General features: G+C 41.3%; 1 protein-coding gene across 6 annotated transcripts in view; it reads left to right on the forward strand.

Annotated features, from left to right (window-relative positions):
* Nucleotides 1–2,949: 2,949 nt before the first annotated feature.
* Nucleotides 2,950–17,145, forward strand: part of ARL15 (ADP ribosylation factor like GTPase 15) — a 224,692-nt gene continuing 210,496 nt past the window's right edge. For 3 of the 6 annotated variants that reach the window (XM_055790990.1, XM_055790988.1, XM_055790993.1), the window contains exons 1-3: nt 2,950–3,279; nt 15,728–15,818; nt 16,437–16,493. Coding sequence is in view for 4 of the 6 variants with exons in the window: in XM_055790988.1 (XP_055646963.1) it covers nt 16,440–16,493 (54 nt within the window). In the remaining 2 variants the exon portion in view is untranslated. Of the gene's footprint in view, nt 3,280–13,910; nt 13,927–15,727; nt 15,819–16,436; nt 16,494–17,145 lie in introns of all 6 variants that reach the window. The other 3 variants (XM_055790991.1, XM_055790992.1, XM_055790989.1) reach the window with 2 other exon arrangements.

Below are 17,145 nucleotides of genomic sequence, written 5' to 3' on the forward strand. Positions count from 1 at the left end.
CTACATAGTTCTGACAACACCCTACTAATTCCACTCAGATATGTTTGGAAATTGGTACAGTGATTGGTATTTACATCTTAAATTCCCATTTCGCCAATATCTACTAGTGTGCTGATGGCTACTACTCATGTCAATTCCACCTTCAGAGTTTGTTGACTGCTGCTGCTACAAAACTTTGAATTTGGTAGGTAGCAATCACATTGCACTGACTTAAATGACGGATGATTGAATGTTGTGCTCAACACTTTTCAGGATCAAAGTCTGAGTCCAAGATTGATTATTTTTCACACAACTTTTACAGAAATAATTTTTCCAACAGAACTTAACTGAAGATAAGTTTTTGTTTCTGTGAGGAAGCTCAGTTCAGTTTTTGGAACCAGAGTTATTACCCAATAGCCATCACATGAAGTTTTGCCCCATTAAAATACTTTGATCTTCTCCCTTCCATCTCGCCATGTTAGTTCCTGCTGACAAGTGTCTTTATGAAGATAGCTAAAACTGCATTAGGAATACATTCCAATATAAAATTGAGCTTCTTTTTAAATGAAAGAAATCCTAAAGGACTTGCTAGAAAAATCTCAGCAACACAACAACTGCTATGTGGGTTAGAAGGCATGTGCTATAGGACTTGTATTCTGCTTATGTTCTGCTATTGTTCAGTGTTAATCCTCACTTCATGCCATAAAATGAATGCACCGTAAGGCTACAGAGTGGCCAGAAGACTTGTATGTTTAAAGAACAACTAATATATAAGCTTAGGCTTTGTTTCTCTCTTGATCAAGTCTGTGGGATTTGCAGTGCGTACATGAGAACTTTTCTGATTTTGTTAAGCGGTGTTCTGTTCAGCTCATGAGGACTTGTTTATAGGCTAGAAAAAACCTGCATGTGTAAAATAGTCATTTGGGAATAAGTATTTTTCTTTGCATGTATAAACACATTGCATCTTCAAAATCAGATTCATATAAAACTTCACACTAAGATCTGGAGAAAATGAACTAGAAGACTGTCAACTAAACTGTACCTGAGAAATGTTTACATGTCAGGACCACTCTCAGAAATTCTACTGCGTTTGGTCATGATGTCTGTCTGTGCCTGATTATCCTTCCCATTAAAGCGTTCTCCAGTGACTGACCTAAATCCCCCTTGCTGCAATACAAGCCAATTTTTTTTTTTTTCTATCAGAACATCCTTTCAGCAGCAACTCTTTACATATGGATTCTATTTTCCCTCCAATCAGCTCTAGAATAAATAATTCCCAGTTGTTCCCCATTACTCTTATAGGAAATACTTCTGAAATCTCTGCTTGTTCTTGATGCTGTCCTTTACATTCTATTCCAGTTACCCTTCGTTGAAAGTGTCTAAAGGCAGTGTCTCAAAAGTGATGTATTACTGCTGTTAAAAAAAAAAAAAACAAACCCAAAAGAAATAAAGTTGTAAGGGTTAAGGGGAAAAGCACTGCAAGATGTTAAAAACAGCATGCAATGTCAGATGAACAATGAAATCAAGAGGTTTTTTGCAGCCCCTTTGTTACATTATTGAGATGTGTACTTTAGCCACCTCTGTTCACCCTGTAGTTCCCACTGTCAAAAGGGCATCTCGTGATCAGGAGAAAGTTGCCAACAATGGCTGTGCCTATACAGAAAACAGAATACTGAATAGCAGGAAGGGCCAAGCCTGCATTCCTCCTTCCACCACCTAGCTATTAAAACAGTAAATTTAGCGCATTTCTTAGTGATTTGAAGTAAACAAGTTCATTTGTACTCATCTAAATTAAATCTAACTAGCTATACAGCTGTATGACATTGATTTCCAAAGTAAGGAGGTTGAAAGGAAGCATGTTTTTTATTCTAGACCAGACATGAGGAAAATGAATTATCCATTGACAGGAACCACCTTCTCCTTAGGCGAATGGGGGGGAACACCTTACCAACAGTTTCTGATGCTGACTGATGTCATTAACTGAGCCTGTTTGCAAGAGGCCTTAACTTATTACAAAAATCAGAGCAGCAATTGCCATCACCCTTTCCTGCCAGCAGTTTACTAGATCTAGGCCAACTGCTTACTAACATCCTTATAAATACACGTTCTCTTTTGCTCCTGAACCCTCATTTACTCCTCCTTTCCTCTTTGCTCCTTACCTGCTTTTATAATTAATTTTATTACATTGTGGGTTGGTTTCTTTTTTAAAGTTATCTCGCTTGATACTGCTTTTCTAAGACTTCCCACCCCACAGTCACACTGAGAAGTTTCCTTCCATTTTCTCCAGCAAGGCAGGTGCTACCACTAAAGCTGTGAATTTGTGGAAAAGCCCAGGGGCCAGATGTACAGCTCGCACTACAAGACACAAGTGCTGCTTTCACAGGTGGCTGGGGGGATTAAGCTAAAAGATACAGAAGATAAACCTCTTACCTTCCTACATCAAGTTTCTCAGAAAAAAGTTTATTCAGAGGTTCTGCTGAATGGGATTTAGCTATGTCGGTCCCGTCCAACGGACGCCTGCTTCTGCTGAGATTAATAGCAGAGCTCCCGTCGCGGGGCCCCGCCAGCAACCAGCTGGTATTTGCAAGGCGCCCCGCTCCCCCTGGGCGCCCCGCCAGCTATCGAGCTCAGCAGGGCCCGGCAGCACGCAGGGGCCTCAGGCCGCGCCTCACGGGCTCTGCCGGCCGTGCTACCCCTCACCCCACGGGCGGGCCGCGCCGGGCGCGACCAGAGACCAGCCGCCGCGTGCGCCTTTAAGAGCGCCCGGGCCGCGCCCCACGTGTGCCATCAGCTGACAGCGGCGTCGCGCGGGGCGGGGCGGGGCCTCGCGCTGCTGGCCAGCGCTCGGGCGCTGCGGGCGCCGGGCTGGGGTTGGCTGTGTGGCGGCCGCCCCGCCCCGCCCCGCCCCGCGCCGCGCGCCCCGCCGGTGCCGCGCGCCCCTCCCCCCCGCCCCCCGCCCCTCCCCACCCCGCCCCTCCCCTCCCTCCCCTCGCGCGCGCAGGGCCGCTGCGGCGCGGTGAGGCGCGGGCGGCGGCGGCGGCTCTGACAGCGCCGTGGGGCGCGGCGCCCCCGGACCCTCTGCGGGCGCTCGGGGCGGCGGCGGCCGAGCTCGCACCTTGCGGCGGCGGCCGAGCTCCCCGCGCCGCCGAGGCCGGCGGACCGGCGGCAGGAAGCGCAGCTCCCCCTGACGGCGGGGCCGCCGGTGGCCCAGCGCTGCTGTCAGCCGGGCGGGCGCCCGCGGCTCCGGAGACCCCCTCGGCAGCGCGGCGCCCGGCGCCACCCCGGTACATGGATTACCTGGTAGGTTCCCCCGGCGGGAGCGGGGCGCCCCCCGCCGCGCCGCCCCCCGCCGCCGGCCCGTCGGACATCTTACCCGAACGTGCCGCGGCTGCGGCGGCGTCCCCGGCGGGGGCTGTGCGTGTAGGGGGCAGGTGGGGCGGTGGCCGCGGGCAGGGGCGGTGGGTGGCCGGCGCCCGGCCGCGCTGCCTTCCCCCGGCCCGCTGGGCAGTTAAAGGGTGATAAACCGGCAGGGCTCCGCTCATTTGGCCGCTATTAGATTGCTAAAGCCGTGACCCGGGTCGCTGTTTTTTTCCTAAATGCATGAGCTTAGGGTACGCTTGAATGAACTAAATTGTCACCCTGGGCGGGTTGGGCCCTGCGCCCTGGCACCTGGTATTCAGGGTAGCGTTTATTGCGCTTTAATGAATATTGGCTTGATTCGCCTGTGAGAGATCGTATCACCGGCGCGCACTCTAAGCTGGGGTCGTGGTGGCTGTTCAGACTCACAGGCTCGGCAGGCAAACCCAGTGGCACGGCTGGGTTATGAGCTGATGACTTGTTGGAGTACGGTACCCGCTTACTTTGCCTTTTCGACATCACAGCAGGATGTGCACTGGGCACATCCCATCCCTCGAGCTCCGTTGCCTTAAGTGCGGGCCGTGGGCTGTGCCCATGTGCCCCCTCCTTCGTGGGGCGCTGCGAAGGGCGGTGGGGAGCAGGTCTCTTTTGGCTGTCCCCTGTGTGCTGTTGGTGTCAGGTGTGACCAGCCGGGAGGTATCTGCAGTCAGAAATTTGACTTGGCCTTTCTGATGCCTTCACACAAAGGTGCGCGTGGGTGTAGGCTTTCAAGAGGGGTTCATCAGCCGGTCAACAGAATCTCTGGAGATGCTCTTTTTAGTGAATTGATTTGGAAATTTCCCATCTTGAGATGAGATCTACGTGCAGTGGCTGACTTTTCCTTCTCTGACAATGAAATTAAGTAAACCAGAAATATATTAAATATTTACTTAACTACTATTCTGGCCTCCATGTAGCTTAGATTTATTTTGAGTTATTCAGCTTAATAGAAGGAAGGGGAAAAAAAGTTTTAGGCCTTCCTTCCTGAGTTCAGGTAACAGAGGGAGAATAGAAAATGAGTCTTGTGTGGCAGAAACAGTAGGTAGACATCTCTTTAAGAACCTAGTTAATGAAATACTGATAATAAACTTGCCAAGTGCAGCCTTGTAGCTCCTTGAGAGCCTGGAGCTGTTTCTTAAATTTTTTTCCTTTATAAACTTAAATCCAGATGAAACTGGCCATCCTGCACTTTTCAAAATGCTTACATTAACCTTTGTGACTGCTACAGGTGTTGTGTGGAAGCCCAGCCACCCCGAGAACAATAAATTTAATAAGCCTTGGAAACTGAGAGTATGCTTTTGTATTAACTAAAGTGGGGGGAGGAGATTAAATAGCTCTACATTCCCCCCCCCCCCCCCCTTACTCTTGTTCTCCACTTGATCCTTTTCCTCTTTGCTGTTGGGTGGCCTCCTTTGGTGACATCTTGAAAAGAAGTGAATCTTCAGGATAATGATGTCCTGAATGTTTATGCAGTTTTTGCTTAACGCTTCTGCTTTATCGAGGAGTGTCTCTGAAGACGGACTTTCTCAAGGGCTCATCAGTCTCACAGCATGCGTTTTAATGCCATGTGAAACGTGAAGGATTCTTTCGATGTAGAAGTTGTTACAGAGCAACCAAGTTATTTTTTTATAGATGGTGAAAAACAGAGATTGGAGTTAATAGTTTAAACAGGATGCTGATCCACTGGTGCTCTTGGACAGTCTAAGATGCCTTCATCTATCACTGACCAGCACTTGTTGCTGGGGTTTCCATACCTCTTAGTCCCTTGATCTTTGGAATACTTGTTGCAACTGACATCAACTCTTTTAAACCAAAGGAGAAAAAAAAAAAAAGGAAAGCCTTTAATTTTTTGCATCTGTGTATAACTTGGACAGGAGACATATTCTGTTCGGCAGTTCAAATACTTCCTTGTGTGTTTGTGCAGAGGACTTCCCCTTCCAGTCCTCACCTCCACCAAATGCAGGAGGTTGGTCCTCCTTCATCTTTCTCTGTTAATGGTAGTAAATGGAATGGCTCTTCTGAACAGTGGATTCAAGCACCTTAGAAAATCTGCTTTGACAAAAAGAACTGATGGTGGTGAGTTATGGAAGTCGTCTACAACACGCTTTCAGCCTGGAGGACCAAGCTGTTGCCACAGTCTGCCCTAGTGTAAAGGTGCGCCTGCTCTTTCTTTATGCAAGACTTGCAGTTATAGTATGAATGTTAACCTGTAGATGTAGAGCCACCACCTTGTTATTTTCATAACAGTGGTAGTAAAAAGTGGTACATGTTAAGGAATGTTGTGTTTTATCCATTTATGTTGGGATCCTGCACCTGTGTGTTGGGATCCTGCACCTATGTGGGCTTCAGAACTTCAGCAGAAGATCCCTTTGCTGGTTCCTTGTGTTGGGCAGTGTGTTGCAGCCTGCAGACAGTGAGATTTTCTCCCCTGCCTTTAATGTGAAACAGACAGCAGGGCAAAGGGTGCAGTTGTTTCTGGCTACAGTAGTTCCTTGACAGAGCGTTAGATGAAGTTTTGGTTAGCAGTGTGGCTGAATGAGGAAGTTCAGTGGAAAGAGGCTAGAATAACTGAGGTCAGGTTTGCTGCAGTGTGGACTCAGGAGGCATTGCCTCTCAAGGAAGACTCTACCCTCAAGCTAGCTCTTCCCAGACTTACATAGGAAGGCTCTTTTCCTGATTTGTCCTGGATGGGGCCTACATGGGTCAAGAGTTTCTTTCTCCTTTAAGGAGCTGATCCCAAGAAATACTACACATCTGCAGCACCTGCTAATATCAGCAGGTTATTGACAAGGTTCAGAGCCAGGTCAGCTGGAGCCAGCTTGGACTATGGCCCTGAAGCATGTATGGGTAGATACCCAGAACCTGTGTAGGAGCTCTCCTACTTAACAGTGTGATCCTTGATTTATGGCTAATGCCATTTGATAAAGTGCTGGTATCAGAAGAGTATCTTCTGTGGTGCTCTGGTCCGGTTTTGCGTTAGGAGAGTGGGACTAGCTTCTGTGTCTTTAATAGCCAGAAGAAGCTCTTGAGCCTGATGCCTGTGTTATTTTTGTATTGATATAGTTACAATGTTAGGAGCGGTGTGTTTTTTGTGGTTGTTTTGTTGTTTGGTTTTTTTTTAATCAACATAGCTGAGCCAGGTTCAAACTCTGGAAAAGAATCCATGCTCACTGATTTAGAGGCACCTTTTACTCATACGTTTTATTCTCCTTGTATTGAAGTTAACTCCTTTAAAACATGCTATGTGAACACAGCTGCATCAATGTAGGTTTGTAGGTTTCTGTGACTACACAATCCTGTGGTGTTTCTGCAACCTTCTTCTGCTTAATTCTTTCTGCATTGTGTCTGGAAGGATTATAATGTATACATAGACTTGTGTTGGCTGGCTTATGTTCAGTAGACTATGCTTAATTTAAGAAATTATGGCATGATGCATCTTGTGAAAAGCATGGCGTGTGACTGATCTTACAATTTTTGTTTGGAGAACTTGTGGACAAGCAATAGCAATGCTTCAGTTTTTTGTGTGTGGTACTTGGAATGCAAATTTTAAGCTGCTGAGTAGACTTCCACAGTATACTACTTCAGCAGCATCCTCCTCAGTACTAGATAAGGATCTTACATTGACTGGTTGCGTGTATCAGCCTGGTCTGTGTAGAATTTTTAAAGCTACTTTAGAGGGTGATGTAGAAATTTGAATCAGTGTGATTGCACAAAAAAGGTCTTACATTGCTCTTGACAGTTTGTAAGATAAATTTGATAACCTGTTTAGCTTTGTACAAATACACATTTTTTTAATTGGATTAAAATGATTAATATCCTTTTTAATTAGAAAGGATTTTTAATGATAGCTTATTTTTAAATTGTATCCTGTACTATGTAGTATCTCAGTTGTATATAAGAATATTTTTTCAGTAGGTAATGAAGAGTATATTCCAACCTCAAATGGAAGGTAACGCTTCTTGCATGAACAACCATGTCAACTTTAGTGATTTTTTTCTTTTTTCCTTTTTCCCCCCTCTGAAAAGTTAAGCATGAATGAGTATTGCAAAGTCAAGAGAATGCACACTCTTACTGCAGTAGAATCCTTGTTGCTTGTTTTTTGTTTTTGTTTTTTTTACTATAAGAAGCTTGAGGTTTTTTGGTTCTGTATATGTTTGTTAGCTGTTACGAAATGTTTTACTTCTGTACGTGTGCACACAGAAGCTAAAATTTGGGTAGTTTTTGAATAAATTGGACTAGATTTTCAAATCTGCGATTAATAGGCCTTGAAGTGACTTCACATTTTTTTGGTTTCTGAATGGTCTTAACCTCAGGTTCTGGGTAGTTAGTGTTCAGGCAGAGTTGTTCTTGGCTCGGGAAAGCTGCATATGCCAAGCTATGGTGTTCTGAAAAACATTAGGTGATATTAAAAGGAAAATAAAATGTTTCTGAGCAACTTTTGCTTACCTTTAAGACCTTCCCTTTTATTTAGTTGGACCCTTTAATTTACTTGGAGAGATTTGATTTAGAAAGTTGCAATACAGGTTAGATTGTGATCACTTAGTGGTTTTGATGTACTTAAGATTCTTTCTGTCCATTGCTGTTGCGTGTTCCATTGTTTGGTATCTGTAGGCCATAGAAAACATTCTTTCATAGACTACAAATGGCATTACGGAGGCATCTGTTTGAAGGTTAAAGTCTTACTTCACTGAAACTTTGTAAACCAGTAGCTGCTGTTCTTTGAAGTAAGGAAGGATCAGGGAAGTTAACGGTAGTAACCCTGGATTTTCCCTTGGAGGCATGTATAGGTCTTTGATATATCACCTGCAACATAAGCAATGAAGTTCTATGTAGCCTTGCCCTCTTACCATTTGCTGAACATCCCTGTCATCGTAGGAATTTTGTCTGCTGTTACGTAACAATAAGGATTATTGGGGCTGTCTGTTGACTCATCTATTGGTTGTAACATTGTTGAAATTTTACACCCTCTGCAGAGCACAGGGTCTTCTATCTTGAGATACTATCCCTCTTTCAGTTTGGGAAGCTTATTAGGCGCAAGGGTAAGGGGTCTGACAGTTGTTTCAAGGTAAAGATCGAACTGAACGCAGGAAAGAGGGCAACTGGCAGGTGTAGGATCAGCTAGTGTACAGGGTACGTGCAGTTGTATTAGTGTTTGAATCAGATGCAGATTTTTGAAGTGGATCTTAGTCACCTCTACTTACTGTACCTGGGTTTGCATTGCGGAGTGATCGCAGATCATGCAATCTTGCTATTTTACAGATGAAAAAGTTTGGAAGATGCATCAGCTAATGGGTTTTCAGTCCACAGGACCAGATCAGAACTAGTTTGAAGTAAAATGCCTGAAGTACCTAGTACAAATACTTGGTCTTCAGCACCAGCATTTGCTGTGCTGCAGTACTTGCTATTGTTTACATAGCCAGGGTCACTTAGTCTGGAAGTGAGAATGCTGCTGCTTTTGATTACTTTCTGCATCAGCACAGCAATGTGGGAAGAATCCCAAACCAAATTTTTGACACCCTCACCCAAAGAAACTGCTGTGGCTAGGTTTCTATTGGTATTTCAGCTCTATGAAGCGTAACATTCAAATCTAAATCAACTGGGAATGGCAGATGGAATCAGTTTTGGGAGATGACCTCACTGGTATGAGCATGCTTCTGATTTCAGTAAGTTAGAGAGTTCAAAAACCAGATCAGGTTGAAGACCTGGAAGAGAGGTGCTCTGAAAAACAAATCCTCCCACTCCGTAGAATCTACTTAGCCAGTATTGCAGACAGTTTTTGCTGAATGAAGGATGTAACCAGCAGTGTAGAAAGGGCAATAAAAGTATTGGTAACTTAACTCACTGGAAATTACCTGCCTGAGCATAGATCAGTGAGCAGAAGTATAGAATTACTTTGCAGAAGAGAAAAGTCAAGTGCTGCATTTGCTCACCCTGCAATAGGAAGCCTTACTGAATTTTCCAGGTAAACTTCTGATTCAAAGGTGGGTGTTACAGTGAAACTTGATACAGCTTCCTTGGGAACCCAAAAGAATGCCTTAATGTGATTATAATTTCTAGCACAAGATTCTGTGAAGTCCCAGGAGTATTGCAGTGCCAGAAATTTCATTCTCTTCAGCTACGCAAAGAAAAAGTGAATTAGCACGTCTAAAATCAAATTACCATTTTGCCTTTTCTGTGATGAGGATTGCATTAGAGTGGTAGATGTTATTGCATCAAAAAATGTGTCCCAGTTTCTGAAAATGTTGACTCTCTGTTTGTTACAAATAGCTCTACAGTGTCCTTGTGAGTTAGGCCCGCAGTCTGTTGGGCCCCATGTTGCTCTGCAGTACGTTGCTCCTGAATTCTTCGGTCAGACCTCCAAGCTTGAGACAACATGGTGATGAATTTCACAAAATATTAGAAATGCAAGCTTTTAATAAGTGGGAAAAATCTGTGTTTAGTAACTACAGAATATTCCTCCTAATACCCCATACTAATTACCATTTGTGGCTTGTTGTCAGTATCATCAGCTCATGTTTTTTAATACTGCCAGCTTGTGATGTTTATTCTCACAGATGGAATTCTGAAGTTTTCTGATTATGTGAGGATATCAGCTCTCCGTTAACAAAAGAAGCATTTTTAGTTTGAAACTTAAAAGCACAAATGTGGGCCCAAACAGCAGTAAAGCCATAAGGAAAAAAGCATATGCAATACTTAAAATGTTGTGATTGTTTGGGTTTTGGCTCATTACATTCTGGAGTATATTGTGTTTTCTTTATTTCACTATGTGTGTAGCAAAACTTTCTGAACTGCAAACTGCCTGACTGTATAAAAGACCTTGGGGACATAACTAGGATATTTGCAATTGAATAAGAAATGGACTTATCTCATGCTGGAGCTCTTCAGAGTATAGAACTTTTGTCTCACCGGTAAGGTTACTGCATTAGTTGCCAACATGAGCATGTAAGTAGCTTCCAGCTGTCTGAGGGAGAGGCACAAAGCAGGAAATAACAGCTGACAAGTAAGTCCTCATGTTTAGATGCAGTGCTGCCCTACAGCTTTGTTGCCTATAAGGAGAAACAGCAGGAAGAACCTGAAACGGAGTACGATGCTTTGCTTTTATGGTGTATGTTTTGGTGGAGCAGTAGAAGAAAAATTTGTTCAGAGGACCACGTTAGCTTTTGGCATTGGAGGGTCTGGGGAAGCAAAATGGCATCCAAGAGCCAGTAGGAACTGTTGATATGGGGGAAGTGAGTTTGCAGATCTTTTTTTTTTTCTTGTTATGACTTGGAGGTTTTTGATAGAAGAAGCATCAGTTTTCTACATTTTAGCAGCTTTTACAGCAACTACTGCCTACTCTATATGATTATGCCTCTAGTAAAGATGGAAAAAATCAGAAGCATTTGAAAATGAAGTAATCGTTCTGTAAGCGTCGATAGTAAGTTTCATAAATGAGCATTGCTGGTGCTGCTCTGGCAGTGAATGGGATGGAGATGAGAATGTAGAGATTACAAGGAAATTACATGTTTGTGGTTAGTTGTATAAACAGCATATACTTTGGATGGGCAGATGCAGAGACAAATATTAAGAGTGCGCATTGAACTTGGGAAAAAATCATAGTACCCCCTTTTGATATTGGTAATGAAATGGCAGATGAAATTCAGTGTTAATAAATGCAATGTTGCATATATTTATAGCAGAAGTCACATGGCAGTACAGATGATGCATAGGCCTTAAAATACCATCAGTGCTCAGGAACAGAAAAGGGGATCCTTCAGAATATCATCGCAACCCAGACATCTGTCAGCAAGTTTAGGGTATTAAGAAGGAAAAAATCATTTTTACACAGCTTAAATGTAAGGTTTGGTGTTGCCTTAAACACTGTATTTTTGTTTGCATCGTATCAGAAAGATGGAAAACCAAAGAAGATACAGAGAAGGATAACACAGTAGTTGAAAGAAAACAACTGCTTCCATACAAGGTGGGATTAAATAATTATACCCCTTCAGTCTGAAGAAGAGACAGCTGAATCGTGTGGGGAGGCAATATTATATACATCTTCAAAATCAGAAAGAGAGGGTAAATGGGCAAGAAATAATTTTGCCCATAGAACTTGATGACACTTGTAATCCAGGTACTACTTTTTCCCAGGAGTATAGTTAGATTTTTGGTCTCACTTGTGCAGTAATGTTAGGAAGGCAAAAATGAGACTATGACTTTGTAGTTTCTTGGAAGACTCATCCATTGGGGGAGGAGTATTAAGCATGATGTTCAGATGCAGTGGTAGGCTTGTGGAGGTCCTGAAGCTGTGATTGCTGGAACCTGAGAATGTGTTCATGAGACACTGATTCCCTGTATGTCCTGGTGCTTATGCTGTGCACCAAACACCTCCATAACCCCCTCACTGAGAGGACAGCTAGATCTAGTTCCGGAACAGGGAAGTGCAGTTAGAAAATGGGGATATTCTGGATGATGTCTGGGAGTGCTCCCCAGTGTAACCAGAATTGCATTGACTGCACAGGAGGTGAAACTTTTTAATTCAGAGGGATTTATGAAGGTACGTAATCTGCTCTAGGGCCATGTAGCTAAAGGATTCCTTCTGCTTGGAGGTCCTGCCTTGACTTATCAGCAAAGGCTATTGGCCTTGCCCCACTTGTATGCTAAACAATTTGTGACTTTGTATGTAAGGCCTGCAGCACTGGCTGAACTGAAACTGAATTGACAGCCTGTGTAGATGCACACTGATGATGCACTCACTCTACAGTGAGTGATCTCTTCTCTCAGTGATTTATTCTTGCCTAGAAACTTGCTAATTTCAGGTTTCAGCAAGACTGGAGAAGAGGTCCAGAATTCTTCCGAAATGTCTATGCTGTTCTTGCTGCTATTAATTTTGTGTTGGCTAACCTGCATTTTTCACTGTCTGAACCACTGCAGTCCTGGAAGCAGTCGTGGAAAACTGTTCTGGTGAGAACATTGCCTCAAAGAGGGGAGAGCATTGTTCTCTGGTGCATCCACTTGATTACTTATTATGATGACAAGAGTTCCTGGATCCAGTCCTGTTTCCTGTTCACATATCATTGCCTTTCCGTCAGCATTAGGTTTCTTCTAGTCTCAAAACTCAGATTTTTTTTTAATGGTTATGTAAAAGAAGGTTGGTATTTTAAAAATCTAGTTATTCAGCATTAAAGGAGAATATGAAAATATTTCATGTGTGTTTTATCCCTGAGAACTGTATAAAAAAGAATTCAGGGAGTTCAAATTAGATATTAATGGAATGTGCTGAAGGGTTGTGACATCTTGTGCAGAAAGAGGAGCCTTCAAGTTACTGCTTGGAGTTCAGTACGCAAGTTTAGCAAACAGCAGTTCTGGTCAAAGTTTCTGCCACCTGTACTGTAGCATAGTTGTGTGTGCTTTTGGGTACCTACATGTTCTTTAAAACACATAAGCACTGAGAATTTCTTTCAGGCTCCATATATAAAAATACCTTAAAAACTGCATATTGTTTACACTTGTATTGCTAATTTTCACATTTCTTACACACTGGAAAAAGATGTAGATGAGAGTGGAAGTGGAAAAGCTTTTGCTTGAAAGCTCCAGTAATTCCAGGCGATTACTGGGGTGAACCGCTGCTTCTATCAATGAGCAGGAGGGCATCTTAATCTTATTTCACTAAAGAAATATACCACAAGGAAAACCCAACAACTCATAGTGCTTTCTGGTTTTGTGGTCTTGGATCTATACTTAGTGCTGTAAATTATTTAGGATTATGGCAAAGCAAGCCAAGGTCAAGTTGAGTCTTACTGTTGGTTGGCAGAATTGAGGATACCATCTCCTGCAGTTCTATCAGGTGTCGAGCCTTTTGTGTCTTTGGATAAATTGATTAGGATCACTTCTCCCCTTTTGCCTACCAAGGTTCTTGAGACTAGTGCTTTCAGCTCAGTCATTGCAGCTTTGAAGTGATCAGCTGCAGAACTTGCTCTTCAAAATTTGCTCTTTTGTAAATATTATGGGTGGGAATTTAATTTTGTACTGCTGAAGGTATCAATATTAAAACAATGAATTTGTGTGCTTGTAGACTGCATCAGAGCTATAAGATTTTTTTTTTTTAAACACCAAATATTGAGATTATTTTGTCTTGATATTTGTAGTGGTAGTTGAATGCTGGAAAAAATGGACAGAACAAATGCTTGTTGTGAATGAAAGGTTGCGCAGCTGCAAGGCAGACTTTATGAGACATTATGAACAATCATATAATTAAAATGAATAATGGGCAAATATGTATGTTAGTCATGAGTTTAGTTTACAACTGGAGAAATTATTTAATGTTTGTGAGATGACCCTTCGCCTAAGCAGAAGGGTGCATATTGGCAAAGGTGCATGCTTATTTGACCTGACAACTCGTTTCTCACTTTAGACATGCTAAGTGACTTCTGTTAAGAATTAAGTCTTTATAGAATTGTATCAAACCAGGTATCTATCTTTTATAATATTTGTAGGTATATTTTTACATTATTTTTTTCTTTTACTTTCATGCTTACCATGTAAAATCCTTTCAGAAAGCAACAATAAACTGTAAGTAAATTAAATGCAAATTCTCTACAATTGTTTTGTTGCCCAGTTGTATGGTCCAAAATAAGTTGCAAAATGAAAGCAGTAGGTTACAAATATCAAGAATAAATTCCTCATTGTAGCAGCAGATTATCACTTACATTGTAATTCAGTGATCAGAGTGGTTATCTGTAGTTTTCATTAAGCATCTAATTATTTAAATCTATTCCTGATCTTTTTTCAGTGATCAAGCTGAAATAATATTGGAAGGAATGTAAATATTTTTGGGGAGGAAAAGTGAATATAAGAGAGAATCTAGTAACAGCACTGGAATTAATAAGCTTTTTTAACACTGTAGACTGCAGATCGTAAACATTATCTTGGAGGCTTGGGGAAGGGATTAGCTTAATATTTCATTGGGAAATGCATAGAAGCATTTACTGGTGTTGTATGTGACAGTAGGAAGGGGAGATAATTTTAGAATTCATGCCCTATAATAGCTTGTTGATTTCAGAACAGTAGAAAACCCAGCAACAGATGAGTAAGGTAACACAGATGTAGCTTGCTTTATTCTGCTGAAGCAAGGTTCACCAGACACTTGCTGGGGAATTTGAACTGCAGCTTAGTGAATGTGTAGCCTGGAAGTACTGAATACGGAAAAAAATTTACAGTGCTACACTTGTCTAGAAAAAAAGCAAATGATACACATTAAGAAACTAATGGTTTGCTGCTGCTGTGTGTTTACTTCCCTTGCAACCTGAAATGATCTTTTACTTATATATAAGTTGCATCTGCCATCCACATAGAATCTGTCAGGATACTGAAAACACCAATCACTGTATGTATCACCCTGTGTTTAAGTATGGGCTTAAATTGCAGCAGATTCAGGTTAAACATTAGGAAACTAGTAGAGAGGGTAATGAAGCACTGGGCTACATTGCTTGGGGAAGTCAGCCATCCCTGGAACCTTTGGAAAAATGGTCTGCAAATACTGTCAGGAGGGTATGGATATGGTTTATAACCCCGCTCCACCACTTTGTATAACATAGGATTTCTCAAAGTCAGTTCTATTCCTATTTTCTGTGACTTTTTTTTCTGTGGGAAAGTCAGAGCAGAAGTCATAGAACTGGATGTTTGTTCTGAAAACTGACAAAAGAAGACAAAACATCCTGGCAATTTAAATGGTGCTTTGAAGCAGTGTTTCCTTGTCAGTAATAATATTCAAGATTGCTTCCAGTAAGGAAAAAAATATCAATGATGTGGTTGAGGTTAGCTTTCAGGTTTTTGTGCTGTGTTTTTTGACTTTCAGACAGTTCAGTGTAATATTGTTTGCTTAAAATTTAAATTTAACAATTACAGCATAAGAAAAATGGTTGCTATGCATTTTTTTATTACTTATAATTCATAAGCATGGATCTGATTAAATGAGTAATTAAACTGCAGATTTTTTTTGGGTGGGGGGATGTTAAAAGCAGAGGCTGAAAAAAATGAGTGTTTTCACTGATACTGTTTGAAGTATGTACCATACAGCAGTTCACCTTCGACATCTTAAAATACATGCAGATGATGTGTGAACTTGTTAAATAAATAGATAATATGTTCCACTTGATTGCTTTAATTTTTGCCTACAGTGACTTCTCAAATACTTCATTTAAAGTAATTCTTCAATTGCTTTTCTGAATTGTAAGCCTGGTTTATTGTTCCTGACCATGTATTAACAAAATGGCAAACTTACAGTAGGTTTTATTTTGGTGTTGGGGAGGTGCGTTGATTTTCTAGCTTCTTTATGCTATTTAAAGAAGGTGTTTTTCATCTGTTTCATTAGAAACTCATAGTCCATCCACAGCCTCTCTGGGTGACTGCAGAAGACATAGAATTGTGGAATCACAAGAGATTGGAAGTTGAGCGAGTTGAGGGTAAAAACTTTTAATATGATTATTTACAACTGTAAGAGCAGATTAAATAAAACAGTTGAGACAATAGAGAGTTCTATTTTGAACAGAAAACTAAAGGAGCATGACTTCAAAAATATGGGAACATTAACTTGTATGCATTATTTTGGTATATACAGGAAGAGAGTTTGAATCATGATATGGGGAGAGAACTATAATATTTAAACATAGAAGATCTTTACAGTCCACTAAGAAACTAAAAAGCACTTTACTCTCTTAAAATGTCTCTTGCAGGTTGTTTTTAAACAAGAGTAGATAAAAATAAATTGGACTAAAAGCTTGCATGCCAAATGTTAATCTGTATAGGCATTTGGGGGAGCATTAGGTAATTTGAAGCCTATAATGAAATACCAAATTAGTAAATGTAATGGTTTCGGCAGCTGCTTCTATATGAAAGGTAGTATAGTAACTGCATAATCTGAATTTATATGGTATTTTTCTCAGCTTGTTTAATACAACCTTACAGAATAAAGATAAAGTAATACCATCAAGTGTTTCTGTCAGGGGAGAGGGGGAGATGGGAAGAAAACTAATTGTTAATAAATAGCATTCTTGGTAATGTCTTTATTTTAATTTCTTTAGACTATGTCTGAATGTATCCAGCTCTCATTTGCTGTTTGTAGAATTGGCATTTACACGGTAAGGTAAAGTTCTGACTAAATAATTTTTGTTAGTGTTAATGCCATTTGATTGAAAAGAGGTTACTAATTTTTTGGGGATCAGGATTAAGTGACGCAGTTAACAAAAGGGATTTGTCATATTAGTTTATATAACCAGACTGCGGCATGGTTTTGTCCTGTCAAAGGTTTACTGATACTCAGACAGAAGTATTCTTCACTTCAGTTAAAAAGGTAAAGAAAAATTCAGACAACTTCTTAAGGTGTAAGAAAATTTAGAGTTCATGTGCATTAGTTGCTGAGAATTCTGGCCTAATGTAATTTCTGAAGGGTTTGTATACATTTGCTTTTAAGTATCCATGATGTTTGAGTAATGTTATATATTAACAAGTTATGTACGTACTGTTGTAAACTTTGTCTGGAGTGCCTTAAAATTTTCCAATGTTATCAAGTTAAACTTCCCAAACTTTAATTAAATGATGTATGAGATGCAAGGTTTACTTTAAATGTATGTCCCAAATATGCTAAGTTATTTTTTTGCTGCTCCCAGTTTTTCCAATTGAAGATGAGAACAGTTAAATGAACGGGGTGTTTCATAGAAATTGATTGTGTAAACTCTGCTTACACAGTGCCTTAGACACTGTTGTTCAAACCATGCTTCAAATCCTGGTGCT

Source organism: Falco peregrinus, chromosome Z (assembly GCF_023634155.1).
Source record: "Falco peregrinus isolate bFalPer1 chromosome Z, bFalPer1.pri, whole genome shotgun sequence".
NCBI classification, from domain to species: Eukaryota; Metazoa; Chordata; class Aves; order Falconiformes; family Falconidae; genus Falco; species Falco peregrinus.